Source organism: Mytilus californianus, unplaced genomic scaffold, assembly GCF_021869535.1.
Source record: "Mytilus californianus isolate M0D057914Y unplaced genomic scaffold, xbMytCali1.0.p SCAF_10, whole genome shotgun sequence".
In the NCBI taxonomy this organism is placed as follows: domain Eukaryota; kingdom Metazoa; phylum Mollusca; class Bivalvia; order Mytilida; family Mytilidae; genus Mytilus; species Mytilus californianus.
This window is the reverse complement of record NW_026262582.1, coordinates 31,674,841-31,685,532: the sequence shown is the minus strand read 5'-3', so window position 1 is coordinate 31,685,532 and position 10,692 is coordinate 31,674,841. Positions and strand designations below refer to the sequence as shown.

The 10,692-nt window shown below is 31.7% G+C and overlaps 1 protein-coding gene across 3 annotated transcripts in view; it reads right to left on the bottom strand.

The window, feature by feature from the left end:
- Nucleotides 1-782: 782 nt before the first annotated feature.
- Nucleotides 783-10,692, bottom strand: part of LOC127717934 (uncharacterized) — a 184,613-nt gene continuing 174,703 nt past the window's right edge. For 2 of the 3 annotated variants that reach the window (XM_052223812.1, XM_052223811.1), the window contains 6 exons: nucleotides 10,274-10,372; nucleotides 8,686-8,776; nucleotides 5,841-6,158; nucleotides 3,358-3,473; nucleotides 2,057-2,234; nucleotides 783-1,646 (listed from right to left, as the gene is read on the bottom strand). In XM_052223812.1, coding sequence (XP_052079772.1) covers nucleotides 1,534-1,646; nucleotides 2,057-2,234; nucleotides 3,358-3,473; nucleotides 5,841-6,158; nucleotides 8,686-8,776; nucleotides 10,274-10,336 — 879 coding nt within the window. In that variant the 5' untranslated portion in view covers nucleotides 10,337-10,372 and the 3' untranslated portion in view covers nucleotides 783-1,533. The remainder of the gene's footprint in view (nucleotides 1,647-2,056; nucleotides 2,235-3,357; nucleotides 3,474-5,840; nucleotides 6,159-8,685; nucleotides 8,777-10,273; nucleotides 10,373-10,692) is intronic. The other variant, XM_052223813.1, reaches the window with a different exon arrangement.

Below are 10,692 nucleotides of genomic sequence, written 5' to 3'. Positions count from 1 at the left end.
AGACAGAATAATCAAACAAAAACAATCACTAATCTGCTACATGTATTAACATGCATACATTATTTTGATATTCGAAAGCAGTGAAACATTTACTGCTGACTCTTTAACATGAGTTTTATATTTGCTTTTCTCAAGTAAAAACTTGTTATCAGATGTTGTCGTTGGGTTCTGTTTGTTTTATCTGTTTTCCGTTTATTGTTTTGTTCGTCGTTAGTCGGTTTGTTTGAATTCTTTCAAATTTAACCATTTCAAGAACATTTATAGTTGACTTTTTGTTATTTTTTGTCTCATTGCTAATGGGCTTACACAACTTTTGATTACTTAAATGCACGTTATTCAGACCGTACTTTGACCTATAATGGTTTACTTTTATAAATTGTAACTTGGATGGAGAGCTGTCTCATTGGCACTCATACCACATCTTCCTATATCTATCTATGATAATATGGTATCTTGGTTATTATACCACAACTCTTTTTTCTTATTTCAACCTTAATGAAATTATCAAAACCAGACAGTATGACTCTAGCACTCGCAAAAAAAATGTCATGTAAAAGGATTATTTTAAACGAATAAGCCGACAATAATGCATAGGTCATTGTCAAAATTTAAGTAATATTTGAAATAAATAGGACAGTATTAATTAAAACTGGAATAATTGCTAAAAGGAAATCCATTCAATCGTCTATAACTTCAATCGAAAAAAACGGTTTTAAATAAAAAAAAAAGAAGTGGTCTGATTTACAAATATGATATACACTAGCAAACGACAACCACTGAATTACATGTTCTTGACTTGGGACAGACACATACCAAAATGTAGCGGTGTAAAACTACTATTAGCTTGAAGATGTCAAGCCTGCACTTACCTGGGAAAGTGGTGTAATAGAACAACATAATAACAAACTATACAACACAATTAACGAAAAAGCAAATATGTCAAACTGCAAAGAACGGCAAACATTCAATAACAGGCCCGGACTTGAGAAAAAGAAAAATCACAACAATTACCGAATTCCGAGGAAAATTCAAAACGGAAAGTCCCCAATCAAATGGATAAAATCAAAAGCTCAAACACATCAATCGAATGGACAACAACTGTCATATTTCTTACTTGGTACAGATATTTTCTTATTCACATATAGAATTTGGCTTGTTTAAACAAGTTTGCGCTATTATTAGATCTAGACGGTTTGGGCTATTTGGTTTTGAACCGGCGATCTCTTTGGATTGTCTAAAGTTTTGCTGTGAGCACCACCCTGATTTTTGTTTTATTTACTTGTAGTTACTCATTGAATACACGCCTTCGGCACTTTCGGCTTTTTCATAACGGCAAGTTATTATCACCTACGCCTAGAAAAGTGTCAATCATAGTCAAGTAAAATATTTGGGTTGATTGCACCTGCAAGGTGTGCAGAATTCAAAATCACAACCCAATCGAAGTCCCCTAATAAAGTAAGCCCATAAAGGCTGAATTCTAATAAGATTAAGCATTTCAGAATTCAACAGTATTTGGAATGTGTTATCCATCTTTTACGTACATTTTCGTTGTAGACAAAGTAGCAGTATAAGCGCTACGATACCCATTGGTATCCAGCTGGCTGATATTATGATTGCAACCACTTCTATCATTCGTTGTTCTAATTCTAGAAGGTAATAAACATATTGTTACATGTATTGATAGTGTTTATTTTTATAAGAATTACTTTCAATTGCTAACAAAGGAACAAATTATCATGTTAGCTTTTTCGTTCATGTTATTATTTCTAGATATATTGTTTTTCATAGTATTCGATTATAACTCATCATGATACATTAAATATAGAACACAACCATTATATAACATTTTAAATTGAACACACTGTGATGAGTTATATCTTAAATGAAGGAAGATTCAATACATATATCAGATGAAATATGTTGAATTAATAAAAACAAGCACTATAAACACAGTTACTGACATAGGTAACAAAACAAGCACTATAAACACAATTACTGACATAGGTAACAATAACAAGAAGACCAAGTTTCTTCATAATATATAAATCATACTTACTTGATGAACAAGGTAGAGTGCTGTTAACCACAGTCAAATGTGTTGTGCCAACTGTGCAGATGATTGAAATGTTTTGATAACAGTTGTCTACCAGTTGGTACTGAAACTGCAGATTTGATCGGTAAAATAGCCCAGTTCTTTCATTTTCAACTGATAAGTGGTGTGAGACGTTGGAACCCTGCAATAATTTGGTATAAATGTATTTCTTGACAAATTCCTTATGACATAAATAAAGTTATGAAAGAAGATAGTACAGATAGTCATTGTCTTTATGCTAACTCGCACTGGATATACAGATTATAATCAATAAATGACAGTCAAATTTCCGTAATACAATTCTATGACAACTATTTAAAAGCTGTCATTTCGATTAACATGATTAATAGGGATCCACGTTTTACAAATTTGGTTTAATCTGTGAAATTATCAATTTATAAGTCAGCTTCCTAACCCAATAATAACACTGAGAACACTCTTCTTTCAGGCAGGAATACATTTTTTTTTATTAAAATATGTATATTTCGAATCTATAATTAAGCCATTAATTGAAGCAAACAAAAAAATAACTTGAAAAAAGTTGCATTCATTTAGTCAATAGAAATATATTGCTTTTTTATAGAATAAATGGTTTGGCTATTGTGATGTATTCTTTTTCCCAAATTCAAACACTTTGATGTTAAATCAACAAAAACTAAGAAGGACAGTACAGCCAGTATGCATAGGAATTCTGATTAGTAATAATATATAGAACGATCATGGTATTAGCGTATTCTCGGATACAAAAAAAACATATCTGTAGTTGAGGCAGCATACGTATGAAACAACATGTCTCTTTTCAAATTTAAGTTTCAATATTGAGTTATGATATATTTTGTTTCAACTTTTATACTATTTCAGTGCACTGATGTATGTTTCTGATTGTTTGTTTGGTATTTAACGCAATTTTTGCACTATTGTTCTATTTCGTGGCGGTCAGTTATTAAAAGTGAAGGAAACCAGAGTGCCATTAGAAATCCATTGACCGTCGATAAGAAAGATGAAAAACCTAGTCAATTACGATTGGAGAGCACTTGCCACATGCGGGATTCCACTATAAATTGTAGTGTTGACAGGCTAGTGATTTCGTAGTTCGATTACTTAGACCACTCGGTCACCGAGGCCTAAACGAAATTAAAGAGCAATTTCTTAAACTTTTAAACAATAAGTTTAAGATGTATTCCAGTATAATGTATTATGAAAATGACAAAAGTTTACCAAATTAGTTATTCTCAATAATGCTTTCATTTTCTAGATAAACTTACATCATCAGTCGCAAAACACACTGGAATTGGATAAACCTTGTTGAAGCTTACATTGGCCGTTGCTATTTGGTTTCTGCTAATGTGTAGTTTGACTGGAACATCTTCTGTAGGATGATCTAATATGTATTCAGGAAAAGAAGATGAAAATGTAAAATAAAAAAAAAAAGATTAAAATAATCCAATGTCAAATGGTTTAAAAAAGCGTTTATACTAACTTTTACTAGATAAATTACACAATTTCAATGAATACTTCAATACAACATCAACAAATTTGTTTTGTTCGCTCTGATTTCAACATACAGATGTACGTGTTAAAGATGTTTAAGTGTCATGTTATTTGTGACTACTGAGTTGATACATCTTATGCTGAACAGTTATTCTTCTATAAGAAAGATTAAATATGAATGTGCAGTGACTAATAATCCAGTTAGTTATCCTAGACATTTTCCTGTGAACAATCATCTATACTTGTGTAATAAGTGAAGTTATTTAAGCTTGTTCCCAGAAACTTAACAGACATGATCATGCTGATTCACACTGTGCTTTATCACTTTCATGCTTCCCAAGTTTTCTTGTTGGTCTACCACCGTCAAATACGCTCAACGCAGAAAATTTGGAAGCAAATGATGGGTAAAAACTGAAACATTTGAAGAGCTACATGTATATGGCTAAAAAGGGTCTTTCTTTTACTTGTGACTTTTGTAATATATCATGCATGTGTTACACAGGAAGTGCTCATCCACTACTGAGTTTTATTACGCGTTCTTTTAGTACATTTGTAGCAACTGATCATGAATACAGACCAGAGGAAACAAAATAAGAGTAAAGATGAGATATAAAAAATCTGACAATGACAGCCAGACAAAAGCTCATCGCAGAAGTAATGTATCTCCAAAGTACTCGGTTTTTATATCTTATTTTTTTGTTGCTTCGGAATCAGATATTGATTGCAGATATTTGATTGTTGCTTCAAACCTTATTCCTTAGGATTTTCTCTTTTCCAGACGATTAACAGATTAACATACTGTCAAGACATATCAGTATAGACACATACAAAGAAGAATATGTCGTATGATTGCTAATGAGAAAACTCTCTAAAAGAGACCTAATGACACAGCTATACACGTAGGTCAACGTACGGACTTTTACAATAAGCTATAAAAGGCCTAGAGTATATGTACATTATAATGAACGAAAAAAAAATGTAATACACAGTAACAAACGACAACCACTGTAATACTGGTTCCTGACATAGGACATACATAATGTACACTGTGCAAAACTTATAATTTTCAAAGACCGTAAGTATATATCTATATGTGTCTTTTTTGTGTGTTATTCGTTTGCTTTCTCATTGGCGTATATATTCATATATCAATTATGCTTTCAACTTCAAAGTTATGGCAGATTATTATAATCAAACACATTCATATTGTAAAGATTCATCATATGCACTAAAGGTTGGTATGTAAACATTTCACTTAAATATGACGGTCAAACTACAAATTGTGTAAATCAAATTAAAGTTCACAAGTTGTCATAACACAATTCTTGAATATTACATGAAGTTATAATCAAAATAATATCTAGATGTGTACGATGTGATGTTGACAAACGGATTGTTTACGATTAACCACGTACACCCTATCTTTAACGGATGTTTAAACATTACAGAGAGAAAAAAAAAATGTTGTGTTTTCTTAGTTATAGAATGTAAACGTAATATTCATACTTTATGGCAATTCATAATCATGATTACATAAGTGTGTCGTATAATTTTTTCCATAACGAATATTAATCTTTTATTTTTCATTTTTTTTTCGGTCAATTACACTGTTAACTATATTACTCTTAAATCTTTAAACATGAGCATTTAAGTGCCAATCTGCATAAGAATCAGGCAGTGGTGAAAACATGACAAACAAAAACCCGCTCAACTTTACATTAATTTAAGTTCAGAATGTATAATGGACCATGAATATAACATTCGTTTCCTTTCCCTGTTCTGGTAATTAAAGATATAATTTGGTTGAAATGCTCTAGAAAATAACAATTAAGGGGAGATAACTCCGTAATTTGCTATCATTCTAACCAAAATTTATCTGGATATTTCTCGAATTACCAGACACGCAGAAACGAAAGACCTACCACTTCTAACTCAGGATGAGGGTACCTTCAAAATATGGTGGTCAGGTCGGTGGGTTTTTTTCGGCAATGTTTTGATTTTTTTCTAAATTGCCTGATTCTTACAAAGACTGGCACTTAAGAGGGACAATTAACATAACTAATTTTAATTTCATGTCTTTTTACTTTTTTATTAAACATTTACATTACCTCGTTATATTTATTTTAGGAAAACAAATCACGTTTATGTAGTAACACCGACAAAAGCAACAACTGTGCAAAAGATACTGTAAAAAACTGCTTTGTTTTACTTTACAAACTTTTAAAGATGGTTGTCTCCAAAGAAAAAAAAAACATACATTCAAAGTCTGTCGAATTCAGACTTAGTAACTTGCTATCTGTATCAAAGCCGTATGTACACTCATATGGTATGTTTACGTCTTCTTTTGTTAAATTCCTTATTGTCAGAATTGAAGTCTTCGTGGCAACATTCAAATCTTCCTTATATTTCGATGTATTGCTTGATAGACTATTTATAACAATCAGGTGGTAGTTATCTCCCTTCGTCCATTTTCTTGTAAATGTACTGCAGCAAGAAACCTCAGATATGATACACTTCAACCTAAAATTTGTCCCAAATATAGCAGGTTTGGAATCTAATTCCAATATGACAAGACCTGAAAAAATGAAGTACAAAAGGCATTGCATATATTATCTAGTTTTTAAACAAATACAGCATGAATGTGAGATACCATAAAAAAAACGACACGAATCAAATGAAGTTTATCATTTTTAAGGTTTTAAAATCGAATAATTAACTTATATACAACAAATGATGTTGCACATGTTGCAGTATCTACCTTTAAATCGTATTGACTTTAAATGTTCGACATTTCATACTTTTATTTTATTTAATGTTAAACGTTATCAGTTTATGCCGAGTAATTTAAGCTATCTCTTTTGCAATATCTATCTTTATTGTGTGACTGCCGGTACACGTTTTATCAGTTTTTAATTTTGCATGAAGTGGTAAGTAAACTATCTCATGTACCTGTTGTCGAATTTACCTTTTTGTCATTAGTTGACTCTTAGCTTTTATTCTTACTTTGGTATAATCCGCCTTCGTTTTACAGATCAAAAACAAATGCTTCTTTGTAAATGATCATCATATAGATAATGTAATATAAAATCAATTTAGAGATAACCTGCATCTTATAGATCAATGATATGTAAAATCGAGAAACACCGGACCGGTTCAAGACTTCGATGTATATCAATTGTTAGAAGATGGTTGTGCCATTAACAAACACAAGCAATTATTTCATTTCATTAAATTCATGTTTATTTCCACATTAAGAAACTATTTTTACGGAATAATAATAATCCACGGTACCAGTGTTTGATGATTACATTTCACTGTAACATGTAATTCATAATTTTTACAAATCTTATTTTACAAATAAGATTTAAGCAAACATTTTACTTTTTAATGCCTCCTTGATATTTGAAGACTTGTTTATATGTACATGTACGAAATGCGATAGAATTCATTAACATGACGAGCTCAATTACAGGTAACTGCAGGGTCATAAAACACAAGCAACACCATTGCCATATAGTAAGTTGGAAAAGGCCCCGGTATGACATACAGACAATTAAAAAAAAAACACAGAAAAATATCGTCCTGTTATATACTCAAACAATGAACGGAAAACACATCAGGTAGACAGCAATAGAGGCTAAACTTTTGCAGTAGTATATCTAGGCCAAAATTATAAATTCAAAAGGACATTACTCATAGAATGACCTTATTATCTGTAAAAGTTTTATAAAATTCTGAGGTGCGGTTTTAAAGAAGATATGATGACAATAACAGGACTGACGAACGAAATGATAGACAAACGAGTTACTGACGGACAGACGGACTGGTGGAAGGACAAAAGGATGAACTGACGAACGGAAGGACGGACGTACGGACTGTCAGACGGCCGGACAGGTAAAAAATATAACCTACTGAACTTTTGTTTATGCGATATAATTAGCACGAAAACAAATTACAGAAAGACAAATGACACAACTTACCGATCTAAGAGTACTTGAGGTTATTTAAACCTAGTACAAAACCCAATACCAACTAATGAATAAACAATGCATCTCATGTTTTTTGCATTGGTAGTTACTTTGAGTTTTTCATGTTTGTTATTCGGATATTAAAACATTACTAAATTCGAATTCATTCATAGATATCAATAAAGGCAATAATGTTTTCTGCTCTTTGGTCGGGTTGTTGTCCCTTTGACACATTCGCCATTTCCATTCTCAATTTTAATAGTAGTATACCGCTGTTCAAAAGTCATTTTCATCGATTGAACTGACACAAATCCGGGTCACAATCCAAAACCGAGGGAAACATATCTAATATACGAGGAAACGGAACAACAGAAACATTCTTTCTTTCATAGTTGGTTTTTTTATTGTTTTGTTTATATATCATGCCGTTGTGATTCTCGTTTGAATAGTTTTACATTTAGTCATACCAGAACCTTTTATAGCTGACTTTACGGTATATGTGTTTAATTTTGTGTTGAAGGTCGTGCAGACTCCCTATAGCTGCCTGCATGAACTTCGTTTGGTCCTGGGTGGATATTTGTCTAATTGGCAATCCAACTGTTATGATATTGAATGTCATGCAGTAGTACTCCACGTATTCGCACAACTTGAAACAAGTCCGAGATTGCTATAATGTCTGTAGCATGTTCTTAAATGGTCGTTAGAGGTCAGGGCAAATACTCAAAAACCTGCGTTCACAGTTTTTTTTTTATTTGGTGCGAAGAGCTTATAAAGTTTAAATCATAACACACATTATATTGACGTGTACTAACGGATCATTAAAAATGCCTCGAGATTCGTAACATTCTATTTATGTATGTATTCCAGGTTTCGTTTTGTCTTGACGGTTATAATTTATTGATTGTTTTTAAAGATAATATTCGTTTGTTCTCCTTTGTAACTCTAGCTGAAGACCAAAATATAAACAATATCACTATCTAACGTAGGAAAGCTGAAAACAACTACAAGTATATCATTTTGCCTCAGAAGTTCATTAGGAAACGAATATTTAATAGATATAATCCTGTAATCGTGTTCCTCTTTTACCACATTTCTTTAGTAACATGACTGTGTTGCAAACATTGATTGACTTACCTTTTGTTGTAACAATAGAATTCATTACTAGTATTATTAAAACTTCGTTTCTAAACTGATGGTTGTCGCCCTTTGCCATGCATGAATTAAACTGAAAGCATAATAAATACATACTTAAAAGCATTCTTCATTCTTAAATTCTGAAGTCATTAAGTAACAGAAAAGGCGATTAGGGTGTGAAACCAAGTTGAAAATATCCTCTTTTCTTCTATTACGTTAAAAACAAAACTGCAAATCACCAGTAAATTTGTCAAACTGTTGATAAGGTTTTCTTATTATTTAGATATGAACAACAGTCTATCCGTTATTTTATTACACGTACTTATATGTTGGAATATCATTTTGAGTTAGGCTTTTGTTCATTTCTTACTTTCCAAAAATTAAATATACAGTGCGTAATGTGTAAGTACAAAAAAAACGTAATGTGGTCTAAAAATTTAATCGAGTCAATCACATTACAAATGACAATTCTGCATGACATTTTGGGAGACAGGATAATTTGGGAAATGAATAGGCTGGCTTGATAATTTAGAACTGAAAATAATTAACTTGTCGCAAATTAATTAATCTGCCCCTCCAAATCGTGTATGATATAGTTATGAACAAGATAACAGACATGTGCGAAAATCTAACCTTCGTAGCAGCAGTTTTTAATTTAAAAAGGGTAAGTATATTAACCGTTACCGCTCGGCAAATAGATTCTTTCCTGTAAGAGAGCTTGCTCAATAAGAATCTGCAATTTGCTTTACTGGTGAAAATTAAACTGATAGTTACCTCGCAAATCCATATTTATAGCAAACTGTAGAGTGATGAGACCCACATACAAATTAAGTTTATGTGTCATACCACTAAAGTTCGTTGTCGTCAGTGAGAGTATTTTATGAACTAATCTGAGAGAGAAAGGCTTACAAAGCATGTTACAATAGGACTTGTTTTATACATTCGTTTAGGTTCCTTAGTTTCATCAAACAAAACAAAAAAGGTTCATAGCAACTTTGAATATTTAAAAACTAAGACAGTTTAAGAGAACTTCTTTAACGTCACTGCATAGACGTTTGATATGTGCATTATTCGAAAATGATTCATCGAATACTGAAAATTATGCGATGTATTTTGAATACAAGAGCTATGCGAAGTACACGGCAATGCAACAGAATCGTCAACAAGAAATTTATTAATGAATTAGGCTATAAGTGTTCTCGATGGAATTGTTTCACTTATTGCATGTCGGGGTACTATGACTGGTTATACGGTATATGTGATTTCATTGTTGAATGACCTTTAGTTGCTTTTATCTTTGTTATTTGAACTCTGTTCGCTAGTCTCATTGGCACTCATACTACATCTCCTGATGTTTATATATAAAGATAAGAATAAAGATTTCAATACTATTTTGCAATTTCATAATCAACGCAAGTCTAAGTAGTTATGAACAGATCCTTACCAATAAAAGCTACCAAAGAACTGGTATAAGGTCTTTTGGTCGCACTTGCATATTTTTGTAATAGGCAATCATTCCTCATCTTTATATATTGATCATTTCTCCAAACATAACAATTAATATATGATATAAGACCATTATACTTACAGTTTTCATTAAATTAGACAAGGTAATGATACTTTGTGTCCTAGAGTCTAGTATAAAGGACATCTATTCTCCCACTTGAAATCTCGGTCTGCTGACTAACTAAGGGTACATAAAAGAACATACGACAGAAATAGATTTAATTTAGTATTCTTTAGTTAAGCCATAATATTTCTTTAATATTATAATCTTTTTTATACTGCATTTTGTCATAATAAAGTAGAATAACAAAAATACCGAACTCCAGGAAAGTTCGAAACGGAAAGACCTTTATCGAATGTCAAAATCAAAAGCTCAATCACATCAAATGAATGAAAAAAACATTGTCACATTCCTGACTTGATACATATATTATCTTATGTAGAAAATGGTGGATCATAAAAGAAGGGTGAAAGATACCTGAGGGACATTCAAACTCATAG